Here is a 19,029-nt window from a genome sequence, read left to right on the forward strand (position 1 = left end):
AAAGATATTTGGAAAATCTAGTTAAATTTTTTGTGCCCGATTTGTGTCTAACAAGCAAAATAACAGTAGCATAAACTGCATTATTCAGTCAGAAAAAAATGTCCTTATTTTCAAAACACATTACCTTTTATATATATTTAGTTACAACTGGAATAAATTAACCACAAACAAAAGGGGATAGAACTTAGCTTACTTCGGAATTTTGTTAAATTTATTCATAACAAAATATGGAACAGTACTGTATTTGTTTCTCCATCACTTTTTCTTAACTCGCATTTTGGGGGGCAATTTTCTCAAATTCTTCCAAGCCCAATAAGAATATAGTTCCCATGGTATTTTTTATAACTCACCTTGTTTTTCTTGTACTTTTAATATTTTTTTGTGCTTTTTTATGTTCCATTCTTGAACAATCTTGTTATTCATACTTTTGCTTTGGGGGCCATTTTCTGAAAAAAAATGATCCTTTAAATCTCTCTTTTTTTAAACAGACATTTAATTTACTTTAGATTTCTTTTTCTTTCTCTGAAAATATAATTTTCAAGTTAGTAGTTAAGATGCAAATATATGTACACTTGCAAGATTTAAAATGGCGAGTTATTTTTCACCATTAAGTTAAGCTCAAAAGTTCAAAAATTTATGGGAAAATAGTTCCAGCTATACAACAAAAATATACTATATGCAGTGACATATTCAGAAATTTATCTAATGAGAATGAAAAGTGCCTTATTAAATAAGATCAAAACATAAATATAAAAAGTTGTAAAGATTTTGTTAAAAGATAAATCCTTTGAAATGTATGTAAGAAATAAAATATAAATTTCTTTGAATAAGTTACACAAAACTCCACCATCTGTTGTGGTGAGCTATAATTTGCACAAGAGTTACTTAAGAAAAAGGCAAGTAAAACTTATCAGCCCATAAGATGGTAAAATGAATTAAAAGGATTCATAGTCACAAGTGGCTTATAGTTTGTTTTTGTTCCACCCACAAAGAAGAATTGACTCAGACATGCAAGCTAACTTGACACACTAATACCCTAAGGTAAAATATCTTTCAAAGTGGAAACAAAAAATCACTGTAACTGATGATTATCCATTTTTAAAAACAATCGCCAAGTAAAAAGTAGATCAGTTTCAGAGAGAAAACCACATCTTGTACTGGACTCATATTTTTGCTGTGAACTATGAAGAGAACTTTTTTTTATAATTATCTAAATCAATCTATCCAAACCATTTGTTTCATTAACTAAACTTTTGAAGAATCCTGCAATTTCTGATCATTCAATTTTATGTCAAAGTGTGAGGTGAAATTAACAAGCAGAATACTTCTTGGGTTTTTCATTGGGGAGGTTAGAATACAAAATGCATGTGCTTATCATATTTTTGTGATATATTTTTGAATATTTTAGATGTGTTTAAAAAGAATTAGTCATATCAACCTAAGTTAGGACTGATATAAATGTATGACTAGTACACATGATCTGCTCCTCACATAAAGGTTGTGTATAGTTTTGTAAAGATCAAATTACTGTGAATTATATTGGACTTTTATTTCTACTTCATTGTATCCTGAAAGTTTCTTCAGTCTATATTCATCCCAAAATATTTTTTATACAATATGGTACACTTTTGTTGTGTAGTCACAACTACCTTCTTTTAGCTGAAAAGAAAGTTTCTTTAATAGTACCAAAGTCTCCTTTTCGACTTTTCAACGAGCTCAAAGCTTTTTTTAATAAAAAGAGATCAAAAGAATGTTTTTGTTTCAGAATGGCATGCCTTATCTTTTTGGCACTTTTTTTTCTGTTTTCCTTTGTACATCTAACTTGTTTAATCTAAATCATACTGACATAATGAGGAACAATTTCTCATTCACTTTTATAAAAATCATGAAGACATTTACAAGAATTTAAATGCAAGATATTTGAGTCTCTAAATTGCATAACTTTATGCTACTTTACAGAAAATGACTAATATTAAATCAATGAAAATGATTAGCATCTGACTGTAAGGACTTAAGTAATGTGATAATGTTCCACCTGCTTCCTACTGGTCTGACAGAGATAATTTCCATTCCTTTTTTCATAAAATAAATTATCAATAAACTACTTGATAATGTTACCCGAACTTATTTAGCATAGTTTGGGTATTTTAAACTACAGCGATACTTGTCACTAGATATTAAAGTCTGTGGTAAAAATGAATGTCACCAACACTTGTTACAATTTACATTAATAATAAAGTAACTAATTATCTTCAATAGCAAACTTTTGTTATTTTACCTTTTCATACTTTTTAATTTCTTTTTCAAGGCAACGAAAATAAGACCTGCCAAAAAAAGAACTCTAGACTCATTGAAGTATGCAATTTGAAACAATATTTCATAATCCACTGGATTGTTTTTTCAACATAAATCTAATTTTTAAGTACTTACCAATCTTCGAAAATAGATTGAAAAGAATACTTAAAATAAAGCCTGTTAATGTTGCTTTATCTTGTATTTCTTTTATCATCGTTGCAAATTCATATCAAATCAATATAATATTTGATGATAGGGCCTACATATACACGTAACTGCAAATATCATAAAGTACTTTTTTCATCCTAGCTTCATACTTTAAATGTTTTCTTTTGCATCCTTAACATAAACAATTTACTTCGACTTTACAATATTCTAACAAAAGTAGTAGTTAACCGATTGTTAATTTCTTTTCTATCGACTTTTCCTCCATACAGGACAGAGCGTTACACAATTTCAATTGTTCTCTTAAAATATATGTATATAAGGCACGCAACTCTGGATCTGGTAGAAGATAAAAATATGTTCTTTCTTTCAGGAATTAATATCAATATTATGAATGTATCATTGAAATTGAAATTCCATGTTACAAAATAACCCTTTCTTTAGACTTTCTCTTCAAGCAGTGCTTCCTGCGAATATATGTTTTGGCACAAGCTTTGGTATAAAGATAATATATTTCATATATATATACATTTCAAGGTAACAAGATTAACAAGTTTCAACAACTTTATTGACATAGCTGTTTTATGGGGATATTTCTCTCCCATATCACTTTCATTATAAAGCAAGAAAAAAAAAATATAAAAACAGCTTGGTCATACTAACTTAAAACAGTTCTTTGTCTGTTGGATATAAAAATAAAACAATAAAACATCCCTTAGCTTGAATACAAGTCAATAAAAAAAACAGCTGCATATTATTAGATGCTGGAAACAAAGACATCATACATTTAAATAACTGTAAAGAGGAGTGATTTTCTTCTTTTCATATACATGTATGTTCACTCAATGACAAGTCCTTTGCACATATAATTTTGGTCTCTAATATTCATATAGGTAGGCTACTGGTTTAGCACACAGGAATTTCTCAAACTCAAACTGCATGTCAGGAAATATGTGTTCCTACTAACAGATAAATACACCATGCTCCAATTTCTTAGAAAAAAAATTGTCTGGCGAACTGCACATGCAGTGTTTACATACATGAGCACTGGACATTATTAGCATCTTTTTACATTTGCTATACACATAAATGGGATGTCTGTGAGGAAATTCACGTGGTGAAATGTTCGCTCTTCAACTAAAAAAACTGAATCAACTCAATCCTTGTAAAAATAGCATGTCATCAAAAACAGATATTCTACTATTCTAACTCTACAAGGAGTCTCATTTTGTCAAAATGACAGATTCATCTACAAATTTTACCAAGTGCTTCTTTATTTTCAGCTGACATTTTAAATACTTATATCAAAATAATAGTGGTGTACATATTTTCTTTTGTCATTTTAAAAAATAATCGCACACATCTGTTTCCTATATGCTAGAAGTAAAGCAATTCTTGACAATAGTTTTCAGCCAATTTTTAATACATACAAACTACACATTTAAATTAAATCTTGACATCATATATATGTACATATTACCCTTTGATGCATGAGTTGGTTATTATAATAAGAGTGTAATTTTCTTTTTCCTCCTGGACAGTTGAAATTCATGTTTAATAACTACATGCTGTTACCAACTACCTTTACAACACCCTGTTTACATGAAACTACTTTATCAATAATTATAACTGATCTAAAAATTTCTCAGTTGCTTGAAAAGATCTACTTTCCTGTAAATGCTTTTATACTTTCAATTAAATGAGTTGACTGAAACTTGGTGTCAATTTTACATGTATCTGAAAAATTAAATGGCAAGTTAAAAAACAAACAAAATTTTCAACACAAGTTTAAAATATTTTGGAAGGAATGTATATTAAATTTGGCAAATACATGTATATAAACATTACAGAAATTAAGGCATTCACACATTTGGTCTGATTCCAGCTGTTACTAAAGAGAACATCTCAAATTAGGTTCTCACCACTCCCCAATAGTTTACAAACTATGTTATGAAAAAAAATATTTTACAAATCTTTTAGCAAAGTATTCAAATGGAATATCAAACAAAATATATCATAAACATAACTGCAAATGCCTCTTAAATTTACACATACTTGAAAACATGAGTGATAAGTTTAAAAAAAAAACATAAATAGCATTGCAAGACAGTTTATTTTCAAACATCACGTAGTTAAATACAAACTTTGTAAACAGTTACTGTATGTTGAAGAAAAAATGTCATTGCATCACTACTTCAAAGGGACTATCAAATAACTAAACCATTAGAATCACAAACAAGGTTGAAAGCCAGTAACCAAACTCAATCATTGCTAGTATGTTGATCAGTTAGTTTTGTGTTCAAATGAATCAACAAGTTCAGACTATAAATGCACACAGATAAACAAACTCCTAATATTTTTAGATGTGACAAAATACTACAGGAACAATTGCTTTGTAAACTAGGTCACCCTGTTTTGTTTTGGAGCACAACCCATTATTCAACATAACAAAACACAAGATAAATACATCGCAAAAAAATCTAAACTAGGAATTCACGTTAACAACATGGGAGTAAACAATTATAAAATGCATATTAAGCATAGACACATGTAGCATATATTTCTGATGAAATGCATGTTATGTATGAAGATAATTTGAATCTAAAGAAGCACCCAAGCATTCGACCAACAGTTTTTTCCAAATTTTCTTTGATTTCAAGTTCAATCCAGCGCCTAGCTTAGGTATCTATAAGACAAGTTATAAATTTTACATCTCCCATACTGTTTTCAAACAATATATGATGGCACATTTTTCTCAGTTTTATATATTAAGATGCATGGCATTCTTGAGTATATATCAAAAAATATCATATATTGTGGTATATACATATCTATGGGAATGTTTTGAAGTATCATGTTGTAGATAATCAACATGGAAGACATAAATTAATAGCTGGAGGGGAGGGGAGGAGTATTCATTTTACTTTAAAAATTCTCATTTTAATTGTCAATTGTCAAGTTTAGGTAAAAATTATGCAGAAAAGAAATCTACAAATATAGATCAAGAAATGGTTGAGATGTTTTAACTTATATTTGTTGTACTTTTATGTAAAAAAAAACCCCAAACATGGTTATTAGTTGTGTGTTACTTCTAATAGGCAGTGCACATTCATTTCAGATTATAATAATAACAATGTAAATGTACTGTATTAATGAATTCAGAAGAAACCAGTCTCAGGAAGGAATATTTGCAATGTGGAAGATACCATATATTCAATCCACCTTTCTCTTTCTTTCCATCATTGCCAATAGGAAAGTTGCGGTGGCCAAATTTTATATCATACTTACTTAAATGTGGAAAACATTTCCAATTGCCTTTTCAAATTTCTTTTTTACATGTGCTTAGTATAGATCTCAAATACATACATTATTATATACATCTTTTTCTGCACAATTCCTTTTGAACTATTTCCAGTATGTTAAACTAGTTAACGTATATTAAACTAATGCGAGCTGTATTTTGTCCATGTACATACATGCATAAGGATGAATGCGTGTAATCAATGAGGAAATAATCAAATAGTATTTAATGAAGAGAAAGATCAAAGTAAAAAAAGTAAAATTGTTTAAAGCAACAGTAAAATTACATTTTACTTTCAACATAAAAAAACCCCTCAACTGTTATTGCATAAACTCTTTGCCTCAAAGGGCTAATCCACCATCAATTTTAGTATTGTAATTGCATAAACTCTTTGCCTCAAAGGGCTTTTCCACCACCAATTTAAGTTCATGACCTACTACATTTTCAACAGATCAGTCACGCAAGAACACCTTGTCACGAAAGAACACCAATTTGTACAACATTTTCCTAAATAAGGCACATCTCAAAAATACTTCATTTATAAACTGCAAACAACCAAATAATTTGCAGAAAAATAACTTGTAGGCATTCACAATCATTTTCTTCAGACTCTACTCAGTTAACACAATCACGCTCCTGTAGTCTTTGTTACTGATAGCACCATTGCATCATTTTCATAGATGTATTATATGCATTCCATTATTTCAGATCTAACACAATGGATGACTTGCTGACATTTACAATTCTATCCAACAGGTTCAGTAATTGTTCCTTATATGTGGCTTACCACTAAGTTGCTCACCACCCAGGCCGAAGGTCAAGTCATTACTGGCCACTTGCGGCATACGGCACCTGCGGAGGACTGCAGCTCAGGATACCGCTATCTTGGCTGCTGCAACTGCTGTTGCTTACCACCGAGGTGCTGTGAGTTGAATACTGGCCACTGCTTGATGCTGCTACAACATTGCCTTGGTTGTTTTGCATGGCCAAGCAGGTTTGTTGTTGATGTGGTGGATGATGTTGCTGCTGGTGAGACACTGCAGGTGAGGCCATCTGGACATAGGTAACAGGGTTGTTGGGAGAATAAGCTGCTTGGGGGTTTGGGTGTGGCAGCATCTTACCCCCTGTGTACCCCATGGGTGGGGTTACTGGGTGTGAGTACATGTAAGGGTTCTGGGTAGTAGATGCCACTCCCATCTGATTGGCTGTGTGGAAAAGAGCAATTTTAATCATTCAATGACTACAACTGTAGTTTAATCTCCAAACAAATCTTTCACTTTCATAGGCATATTTCTGAGTAAGTTTCAGTGTGTTTTTGTATAGATTCAGAAAAAATCAAAGTAAAAAATGATTCTCATAAATGTATATCTTTGAACCACCACTTTGCATTTAAAAGGTAAAAATCAACAACAATCTGTTTTTACACAGATCATGCTACATAAATTCCTATTTTTATTCTCAGTACAGTCCGACCTCTCTTATTCGGCCTCCCTTATCCGGATCTCTCTATTATCCGGATGCACAATTGCTGAGTTTTTTTTTTTTTCAATTCACTCTAGTACGTGAGGAAATGAGATTTCAATCTAAACTCAATCCTATACGTAAACTCACTTTGATTACATATATTTCCCAATATAGTCAACCTACAACAAAATTATTTTTCATGAAAATATCTCACCCAAATCACCAAAAGAACTTAGGCATGATAATTTCCAGTGAATCAGGGTGCAGCGCAAACATTTCATCATGTTTCTCTTTTTGCTACGCAGGAAAAACAACATATGCCTCGCTAGCTAACGTCAGGCCTCAATACGGACAGCGCCATCTAACATGTTTGAGCCTACAGCCTGTGTAATAATGGCTGACATTGCGAAGCTGCGATACCTGCCGCGATGATCTAATTGTAAAACTTGGTGTCATCGAGTCATTCTCTTTCTTTCGAGGTATGCTCGATGTATACCTCAGTCATTTAAGCAGGTAATTTATCCAAGAGTTTTGGCCATCGATCGACTTCATTTCTGTAAAAACACTGCCTATAATTTGCACTGAAACTGCAGTGAATACTGTCTGTACGCGCACTAAGATAGTGTAGCTACCGCCGTTGGCCTGGGGAGGCAGCCGACTGAGCAGCTGTGTGTATTTTATATTGGGTCTCCCAGATCCGGATAAATCCCTTATCCGGATTGGTGCTGGTCCCAACGTGTCCGGATAAGAGAGGTCGGACTGTATTATCATTTATGTCAATGACTTCCACTATAAAGAGGTTTAATCATTTTTTATCCCATTTGACAAAATATTCAGAGTAAATCATTAATACTCTACATTTAATGCTCTCTAGATTTAATACTCTCTAGATGCTGTTCTTGGTATTTTCACTGTAACAAGCATTTCAACAAGTACTAGTGTGACTGGGCAAACTAACCTGGAACTGGGCTTTGCTGCGGCATTCCTTGCGACTGGTAGGCCACAGGGACATAGGTTTCACCTCCTACATTGCACATGTTACCATAAACAGTACTGTTAGGTTGAGATATAGCTGTACTGTTGATGGGTATCGGCTCAGACATGTAGCTCTGGTTGAAGTTTCTTCCTTGACCACCATGAGCTGTGAATGGAAGATAGTGACAATTTGAAGTTAAAACTCTTGCAAGATGGACTGTTTGGGGAGGCAGTTGATGAACGGCTTGGATCTAGAGGAACTGTCCTGTAATGGGCAGAAAGTCATTAATCATGATCATGTCCATCTCCATTATCATCATCACAATCATCACCATCATATTCATGGTCATCATCACCCTCCTTCTTCTCCTCATCAATCATCACCATTATCAAGATCGTCATTTAATCATAGTAGTAATCAGTCATTATCATCCATCATCAATCTTGTCATCCTCATCATTCTCAACCTCCTCCTAATCATCATTCTCATCATCATCTTCCATATCACTATACTCACCACCTAAGCACGACACAAATCCTGAGCAACAAGGAAGAAAAAACATAATCTCACCCTCATATCCAACCTGTCCATCCTGCTGGTCTTCGTCTTCTTGTCCACCTGCTCCTCCACTACTGGCACCACCAGCACCGCAACCACCAGAGGTGAGAACTGCAACTCCACCTCCTACATCATACACAGCCTTACCACCACCACCGCCCATAGGTGGGCCAACCATGCCGACACCAGTGGCATGGGGCATCACGTGGGTGTAGGCTGGGGAGGTTCCATGTTGTGGAGGCTGCTGTTGTTGGGGGAAATGACCTGATGCAGGGAATTGGTAGCACTGTTGGTGTTGTAGCTGCTGGATCATACAAACCCTTCGGTAGTACTAATGACAGTTTGGGAGATGGAAGGAGAGGAATGGGTTGAATACATAGAAAGAGATTAATTACAGTTTGATTGTCTTGAACAATTAAAATTGAAGAATATTATAAAGACTTTTTAACATAAAAGAGCAACATAAAACCAAAACCAAAACCAAAACAAACGAACATGACTTGCACACAAATAAATACCCTATGAATCTAATATAAATACAAGAAAATCAGAAAGGTAAGTATGGTACATGTCCATGTCTTACAAAAAGGTAATTTTTCATTGCAATTGAAAAACAGCCATTGCTACAATTATCATGAAGTGACATTATTTCCATCAAAATGGGGTTCTGTAATGATGATTTTTAAATTCTTACCTCGACACCCAAATTGAAGAAGAATCGAGATGTGCTGATATCTGTTCAAAATTGCAATCAGAAATTGATAAATCAATAACAAATACCAGCTTCAAGTTTGAATTACATGCACAATACCAAGAAAATACATAATGAATCAAAATAAAATACCTATGGTTTGGGTTCAAGAAAAGGTTTGCATCAAGGCTTGCACAGTGTTCTTTTATTGTTGAAAAGCATTTTCATGTTATCATCTATATTTTGATATTTTAGACTTTTTTCTGTTTTGAAGATAAAATATAGGTGAATCTGACGATCTTAGTTTTCTGGGGATCACAGATCTGTCTGACCTGGGCATAACTGGACTTAGAAGCTTGATTTATGCAGAATATACTGTAGAAAGGGTTAAAAATGCTTTTTATCTACTGTTTAAATAAAGTTGGAGTGTTGCTTTGATAATAAGGAACTGAAGTGGAGCAATTGTACAACAGATGAAAAAAGGGTACATACCTGATAGTGGTAGATCACTGCCGTTTGGATCTCGTGAAATTTGTGTGTTGAAGTTGACATTTCCTGATATATTCCAGTCTGTCACTGTAAGCAAGACAAATCAAATAGTCATTCCTTTATATCAATTATACATAAAGGCAAGCATCACATCCGAGAAAACAATCTTATGAATGAATTAAACAAAAAACTATTTAACTGAAATATAGTTAGGGGAATGTCTCATGCCTAAAATAGTTCAATGCCCTGTAAAAAAAATAAATCTAATCGACAAACATATCACTAAACTAAACATGGAAAGTTAACTTTGTATAAAAAAAAACCCCACCTCCTTGTAAAATCTTAAACAAATCTTGTGAAAATCGTGAAGTACACATACATAATTGTACTGTTAAACTACTTTTAACAGCATGTTTTTCAGCATTGTTTGGCGAAAGCAGATGTGTATGCCTAGCATTTTAATTCATAAAGTCTTCCTGGAATGCTTCTCAGGGAATAGAAAAAAGTTAATTCATTATGAATGAACAAGACATATTCTTGATTAACAAGATAATATATCTTTAAAGTACTTAGAGATCTCATTCCAATCTTTTTTCCAGTCTTTTTCTGCAAAACTAAAAGTTTTTATTGATAAAATTGGGATTATGTTATAAGTTTTTAACTTCCAAAATGATCCCCTACATTTACATACTGTTTCTCTTCTTGTCTGTTTGTAAATAAGTATTTAGATTTCAGTTTATTGCTTCATGTAATGTTTTTCTTGGGGCATTGAATATTTTTATGTATATATTGTACTACTGGTGTATTCTGTAATGCCATTAATGCACTGTTTTGTAATGTTCTTTTTATAAAATGTGGAAATGAATGAAACAAACGTGGAAGATGATTTTTTTTCATTATATTTAAAGAAAACAACAATTCTTAATATAATTTTAGTGTCATATATAGACCTACATCAGTAATGTACACAATCAAAACCCCGAGTGTCCCAATACTCACATGAAATGAAGAAATGGTAGAATGGTAGTCCCATTGCCATAGGTGGCACGTACCCTGCCGGAGCTATGGTAGGAGGAGACCCTGATTGTGGGTCTAGAGAGGGGCTGACACTAAGACTAGACGGTGTAGCGCTCTTAGGTATGGATGGTGAGGTGGAGGGGTGTATCATGCCATCATCAGTCTGTGCAACAGTGTGTGGTGAGAGACATTGGTAATTAGATCAAAATTGAATCGAACAGAGAGGGGTTAGCACTCATGGTATAGACTGAGGTAGATGGGTGTACATATCATGCCATCATCTGTCTGTGCAGTGTAGAGTGAAAGGCATTGGTAATTAGATTACGTTTTAGTCAACATATGAGCTCAATGGGGGGCATTACAGGGCCAATTTAAAACATTCAGAATAAACAAAAGGTAAACATACTCATCAATCTGTCATATGCTGACATAAGAAAACGATCTTATGCCTAATCATAATGCTGAATCAGCAACTATGTCATATGCAGCGCCATTTTGATAATGATTGCATCCTTAGAAGTGAAAGCTTTTCAATACAAGTCAAATTTCAATTGAAAAAAAAAAAAAATCAGTCTAGTCTCTATTTGACAGGTTTATCGTTCTACTTACAATGGTGGTAATTGGACTATAACGTTGATCCATACAACCCGCATCTAGGCCCCTTTGATCTGTCAAGACAACATTGAAGTCACAATAAAAATGATCAAAAGCTGATGTCAAGTGCATTTATCAGGGCAATCTTTGCATTATTCCAAATTTCATGCAGAAAGTGGTCCATGTACAGTGATTTATTTTCTCAAATAACAACTAGTTTGAATCCATTTATTTCTTAATAAAAGTGTAAATGATGAAATTGAAGTCACAATATCACACATGAGAACACAAAAATAATGCATAAGCATTCAGGAATACCCGACTAATCAAAAAATTATAATCTTTCATTGTTCATTAGAGAGTAAACATTGTGCACTTAATTTCATAGGTCCCTATCAAGGCCGGGGCTCGGAGGCCCCCCCAACGAATCGCGCGATATTTTTGCCGTGCGAAATTTTTTGACCGTGCCGCTCACTGAATTTTTACTTTCAAATTTTGCGCAACTTTTGAGACCAATTTTGCGTCACCCGGATACGTGGTTCCAAAGTTACGCAACATTATGTAAGTGCATGTCAGACCAAAAATTGCTCAAAAACGTGGATTTGTGTACAAATTCCATGCAAATTGTGTTTTCAACCAATATTCATAAATGTATGATTATTTTTAGTTTTGCTGGTCTAAATGTATTTATTTTATGCTTTTTATAGTCTCAGAAGTGTCCCTAACAAATTTCATTGAAAAAACAATGAAAAAGAAAAGGTCGAAAAAAGAAATACATAAGAAATTGCAAAAAACAATATAATACATAAGAAAATGATTTTATATTGCAATTTTATTCATGTACGCTTGCTAAGAACACCACAAAGGGTTTCTATACCAAAAATTAGTACATTTGGAGCTTTATTTAGGGAGTAAGAGGAAAAAGTATGATTTTGCATACTAATTACGCATAAATTAGCATAATTACTTAATGGCGATTCACATGAAATAAATTACAATACAATCTTGTAGATTATGTCCCAGGCAACCCGCGTGCCAATTTTTCGGCGCGATCGCACGGTCGACGACCAACAAGATCTTAAGGGGGGCCTGGGAGGCCCCCCCATATGAACTCCCAAATTACCGCGGCCTAGATAGAGTTAAGCAACTGCAAATTTATACTACATTAAAATCACTCATTATATTGGATTGTTGTTATATTAAAAAAAAAAGAAATCGCCAAAGTATTGAAAAATTACTTTACCTTGACTTGACAGCATAATATCCTGAAACTGCCCTGGTAACATGGCATCCATAGGATCAGATCCTCTCTCTACACAAAAAATTAGATTTACAATGTCAATTTGACTTCTTCTGTTGCTAATTAATCATCTTATATCTTAAAGAGAAATGCCAGTAGTTGCAGTAAACACTGATTTCATGAGAAAGTCTGTAAAACCAGGCTTAATTGTCAGTATATCATCGAGGATCTAGATCTGGTACAGTTATATAAACTGAACTTTGTGAAATCTTGAAATCTACGCTGAAAAATTTTCACACTGAAGATCACAAACACAGATAGGCATACGTGGGACAGTGTATTATTATTGCTGGAATAAAGACCCGACGGAAGTGACCGAATCCGCGCTTATTTTGCTTATTTCTCAGCAATTACACAATTTCTTCCAGAATCCTTTGGCACATATTTTTTATTCATAAAGACACTTGGGTGGTCATTATATTAGATTCTGTAAAATGTCATTTTGAGATTGTTACCAATACTGGAATTTATCTTTAACATTTTTAATAAAGAACATAAAATTTAACACTGCTCGAACAATAAGGATGACAACTACAGACAATTTCTTCCATATCGTATTTCATAAAACTAGTGACTTTCCTCCCGCAATGCATTTATCCCCCTTTACCACCTCTATCTTGGTGTATTATGTGTACCTGGTAATGCTGAGATAACAGACGGGCCCTCATGAAGAACTTTATTACAAATGAGCCTACTATGAGCAAAAGAGATCATATCATTATTATTACTCTTGCTCTCACGGTTTCATTAATATTTCCTTTCTTCTTGTTTTCATTTGATTTTTTATTTCTACTGCTTTTTTAACTGTTTGGTAATTTCATAAATTATGTACGTCTCATCCCCTATATGTGGGAATATCCTGTGAAAAGTCGTAATGCTATCAATTAATCTTGGCTTGAGCAGGTATTGAAGTAAACTAAGAATTGGAAAAAAATGGGATCGGACAAACAAAAAATTTCATTATCTTAAATAATTCCATTGTTATTATGAAAAGCATCCCATTCTTACTGTCTGTCATATGTGGCGATGGCGAGTCCAACCGTTGCTGTGGTGATATGCTTCTCCTACCGTCTTTCCTCATCTTACTCCAGAATTGAGCTGGGTTGTTGCCTGGACCACCTTGAAGTCCACAGTTGGACTGCACAATGGAAATAATAAGTGTAAGTGTTATCAAGCCATCTCTGTCATTAACATAGTGGGTTTTTTTTATAAGTCTCAAAGAACATGAATTCCTAGCCAAAGTAGCAATAAGACGCAGCAGCAGCAGCAGATCTAGCCGGATAGATAGAATACGATTTTACGGTTCCTGCACAATGGTGGGCCCATCAAAGCACTGTATCTCATACAGCTACATCCCTCACTGATGAGGTACAATGGTCCAGATGCTCACTATGATAGAACAAACACAATATATTCCTTCTGTATTTTCTATATATTCTTTCTATACTTTGTATGTATTCTTTCTTCTAATAAAGTTTCGCTGAAGATGTATCTTGTTCCAAGCATCTACACTCATGTACAAACACAAACCCCCTCTTTCATTTTCTTTAGGAAGAGGGGGATAACAAACAAATGGATAACAGCTAGTTATTGTTTGGTAGAAAGAGGTGTGCATCAAGGTAACCTCCTTCCACCATACTCATTCATGGGCAACACAAAGCATGTTTAATGTCACAATTCAAGGGAACTTACATGCAGAGGTGGAAACATGGTAGGATCTTGAGCTTCGTAGATGGCCAGGTTCTCTTCGAAAGACTTCCTATCCTCCATCTCTTCACTGGATATACATGTATCACCGTCGTAAGGATACCCACCACCCTGCATACCGGGGTTACACATTCGTCCTCTGCTTCCCCTGTTAAGTCATCATAGAATCATGAAGTACAAATGTATAGAATACCTCATGTTACATTTCCTATTCTACAAGCACAGATTTACATTTTTAGAGTTTTATATTTCATGAGTTGGTAAAACACCTGGTGTCTCAAAATTTAGAATTTGAGCACAGCTAAGAAAAAATTGAGTTAGGATGACATAAGTAGCAACCTTCTTTTGCATAGAAAGAGTTCTATTCTGGAATTAGGAGACTGTTTTTTGATAATGTGAGTTAGCTACCATTGCTGAAATTTGAAAATACAGCTTTTTTCTGAGATGTCCTCAAAATGTTCATTATTTTGAGACCAAAGGATTTACCAGCACACCGAAATGTGCACTCATAATTAAATTCCATTTTACAAATCATTGATCCCTTTCATGAAGTACCAAAGTAACAATGTTAAAAATAATACCATCGCAAAGAAGTACAATAATAAGTATCATCTGAAACAAGTCTGATGAGTAAAATAAAATATCAAACAGGGCTATGTAATAAAGAGATAAAAAGTAAAATAAAGGATATTCTTCCCTATGTGCCACCTTAGTTGATAATCCCATTTCATTTGCCCACTCTCTCTTCGTTCCTTTCTGACCTGTTATCTTGCATCATGTGTGCTCCTTGGTACCCCGGAGCTCTCCCTCTCCCTATCTGCTCCAGGTGGCCCTCAATACCCCTGTTCATAAACCGAGGGGGTGGTGTGGTAGACCTACAGGGTTGCATGCATAAAATTACTCTTCACATGTTCAAATGGCTAATCTACAATGTGTATCCCCCACTGTCCAGAAGAACTGATTAAGTAGATCTACGGGGGTTCCATTCAATGTAATTATATTTCTGATTCAAAAAGGGTAATCTAAAATTCATGTAAAGTAACCATTGGTAATCATTAAGTGGAAATTCTATCCAGAAAAAAGACTTGTTTCAATAGTGGTACCAAGAAATGTTTAGAACAGGCCAGTGACATCTTACATTAATTGGGATAAAAAAATATGTTTTGATCGTTTTAACAGAATTTGGGATCTCAAAGGCAAATAAACACTACAATTATTACAGGATACCATAGAATGCATTATTTCATGCAGCGTTTGTAGAGGAATATTCTTCCACGATCACTTTGGTCAATCACACTAGAAGACTATGGCCCGTATAATGAAGTCAGGTTTAACTTAGACCATGGTCTAACTCTGTGCTAAAATTTTGGGAAGCCAAAAGTCTCAATTTTTTAATTAAGTTGTATGTTTCTTATTTTAGTTGTGCTCTCTCCTGATTCATCGATGGTGAAGATAATCATCGATTTATACTTCCTAGACAATCATGAATGAATTGAGAGCCAAATGAGCTGAAACATGACATCTCCACCATTAGTGATTTATGTAACAATTGGATATCCATACTTAAACCAAAACTTTAAACCTGAGTTTAAGTTAAACCTGACTTAAGAATACGGGCCCTTGAAAACATATCTGTCCCTGTACAATGCCCCTATGAAAAGTCAATAATCCCAGAGTGGATCCCATAAGCAACAACAATCCATAATCTCCAGCCAAATAAATACCTTGCATAAACTTTGCATTCACTTACCTATATGAGGAGGGTGATTTTGGTCCCTTATGACTTCCATTCTGCTGGCCTCTCATCTGGAAGGGTATATTCTGACCTTCACCCATGGGCTCTCCTCCAGGGGGGAAAGACTGGGTTAATACCATCACGCTCTGACCACGCGACCCCCATTTGACAGGTGGTTTGCTTCTTGGTCTGAAATCTGTGTAGAAAACAATTGCTGTGCATCATGACATTTCATAAAGACAGAAATCTTCATTAGTGAGGGTAAAACCAGAAATTATCACCCCAATCATAAAGTTAAAAAGGGAAGTTTTTAAATCTCTAGCATAAGAGCATTTCCCTATTGTGTGTGTGTTTTCTTCTTATTATGATTATTATTGTTAAATGGTTTATCTACAAATACTGAAAATAGCACCCAACAGGCTGAATTTATACAATAATATGATATATACAAACATATAAAAAAGACCGACAAATAACAGTGTCTGAAAATATCACTGAAAGCCTGAAAGGTAATACAATTTAAAGATAAGTCGAATGCATATGCCCACAAAGGAAGTGATAAAAACACACAAACTAGTACAATGTCTTTTACTTGCACGGTGCACATTAACTTTTAATGTATATAAGTGAAATTTCAAATTACTTCACCATGGCACCTCACACTGATACACAGGATGTTTTCATCCCGGGATAGCTTTGAAGCTGCTGAAAGGGATTACTCTTCAAGGTTCAAGGATGTCTGCTTACAGACTAAGAAAAAAAAAAATTCCCAATTTGGCCTATATGTGCATTAGTTTACAAGCGAAGAATACCAAACATAATGAACTTTAATTGTGATGGGCCGAGACTAATACTATAATCCATACTTTAATGCAACATACTTCCATCAAATCTTTCTGAAGTTAATTAACATGCAATGTTCATATCAGCACAAAAGATTCTCCATGATCCATCTGATGGTATCTTACCCCCATTCTGAACACCGTTACTATATTTCTGGTGATAGTTTGACGCACCCTTAAAGCTCCCACGCGGGCCTACTACAGTCCATGATCTTGGTGGATTGGAGGGGTGTGGTTTCACATTCTTCACTGGAATCTCATACCTGTACCAAATTAAATAAACAGCAGTAATAGTGTTATTTTTATAGTGCATATTTTGTAGTTGGTTTTAGCATTATATTATTTATTTTAAGTATTTTCATTGTAAGCGCTTTGTGCCTTATAAGAAAAGCACCATATAAGTAATAAGTATTATTATTATTGTATCATTTCCTGAGCTAATATTTTTATGCACAACACCAAAGGTCTTATGCAGCACTCAGAACAAAACATTCAAGGAAACAATCCTACTTTCCATAGAGTACATGTACACTTGATTATGTGCTGAACAAGTGTCCCATATCATCATTACCAGCGGTCCATTTCATAATGCTGTTCATAAGTTACATACAACTTTACAATGAAGAAAAAATAGCATCCTTATTACTATTCTTTACCACTTTGAATTCTTTCACTATGTCTCCTATATGTATCATAACTCAATACCTGTATGTATATATTCATATTGTTTGTTTACAGATTCGTAGACTTTATCTATGCTGTATATATTCTTGTAACAACCAGTAGCAAAATAAATTTCCTTTTGAAGGACATTAAAAAGCTTTTACGTATGTTGATTAAGAATAAAAGACTCACTTTTCTCCTAGATCTTCCACAAAGACTGTAATGGGTCCTTTATCTGGCTTGACCTCCTGGATATGAGCACTGTACCATTTCTTACTATCATCAATGACCACCTGTCAGTGGAACAATTATCAACAAAGAAAAGCTAATTAATCTTCATCACCAATGATATTAATTTTTGTGAGAGTGTCGAGGTCTAGTGGTTAAGACTATTTGTCTTTTAATTTGACAGACGTTGGTTTGATTCCCAGTCATGGCACATTTTGCTTTAACAAAAAAATTACCCACATTGTGCTGCACTCAACCCATGTGAAGTAAATGGGTACCAGCAGGAAGAATTCCTCAAAAAGCTGTGCACAACGGAATAGGTAGACTAGCAGTCGGGTAATATAGGAACGCCTTGAGCACCTTACTAGGTAGATATATGCACTATATATAATTCCTATATTATTATTTATCATTTATTAAAAATGAATAACTCAATAAGAATCACATCCCATATTAATTCTACATGCATTTAGAAGGTGGGTGAGATCAACTTCATATATTATATAGCAGGTCTTTGCTAAATATTTGCATATCTAACAATAACAATCTAACTTATTCTGCAATATTTCAAAACAAACATCTATTGTTACACTAGCATTTTTAAGTATTAGATATAAAAGAAGAAACTTTTGAATATAAGCTGTATTGAAAAATTCTTATACTTGTAGATATGTTGAAATGCGTTTACATATTCAGTATGCACGAGTGAGAAATTTTACCATTGATGACAGTTTAAACAAATAATTCAACTGTCTTTTTTATCTTAATGAAAATCAATCCAAGGTTTACCTGTACTTTGTCTCCAGGACAAAATTGCAGACCTGTGGCCAGTAGATAGTCCTGATGTACTTGCTCTAAATATAATAATACATCAGATTAAAATGTTGAAATAGAGCACCCGCAAAATGATAGCTCAACCCTTTGACAAGTTTATCGGGAAGAAATTCATGAAATATGGCATGAACTATTTCTGCTGTCTCAGTATAAACCCTTCACTTGATGAA

General features: G+C 34.0%; 1 protein-coding gene across 4 annotated transcripts in view; it reads right to left on the bottom strand.

Annotated features, from left to right (window-relative positions):
• Nucleotides 1-511: 511 nt before the first annotated feature.
• LOC121412306 (OTU domain-containing protein 4-like) overlaps nt 512-19,029 on the bottom strand; it is a 33,439-nt gene continuing 14,921 nt past the window's right edge. For 2 of the 4 annotated variants that reach the window (XM_041605194.1, XM_041605197.1), the window contains 15 exons: nt 18,815-18,879; nt 17,990-18,090; nt 17,261-17,397; nt 16,308-16,488; nt 15,319-15,432; nt 14,543-14,705; nt 13,859-13,988; nt 12,794-12,862; nt 11,566-11,624; nt 10,939-11,119; nt 9,943-10,026; nt 9,454-9,494; nt 8,772-9,090; nt 8,184-8,366; nt 512-6,966 (listed from right to left, as the gene is read on the bottom strand). In XM_041605194.1, the coding sequence (XP_041461128.1) occupies nt 6,587-6,966; nt 8,184-8,366; nt 8,772-9,090; nt 9,454-9,494; nt 9,943-10,026; nt 10,939-11,119; nt 11,566-11,624; nt 12,794-12,862; nt 13,859-13,988; nt 14,543-14,705; nt 15,319-15,432; nt 16,308-16,488; nt 17,261-17,397; nt 17,990-18,090; nt 18,815-18,879 (2,207 nt within the window). In that variant the 3' untranslated portion in view covers nt 512-6,586. The remainder of the gene's footprint in view (nt 6,967-8,183; nt 8,367-8,771; nt 9,091-9,453; nt 9,495-9,942; nt 10,027-10,938; nt 11,120-11,565; nt 11,625-12,793; nt 12,863-13,858; nt 13,989-14,542; nt 14,706-15,318; nt 15,433-16,307; nt 16,489-17,260; nt 17,398-17,989; nt 18,091-18,814; nt 18,880-19,029) is intronic. The other 2 variants (XM_041605195.1, XM_041605196.1) reach the window with 2 other exon arrangements.

Source organism: Lytechinus variegatus, chromosome 1, assembly GCF_018143015.1.
Source record: "Lytechinus variegatus isolate NC3 chromosome 1, Lvar_3.0, whole genome shotgun sequence".
In the NCBI taxonomy this organism is placed as follows: Eukaryota; Metazoa; Echinodermata; class Echinoidea; order Temnopleuroida; family Toxopneustidae; genus Lytechinus; species Lytechinus variegatus.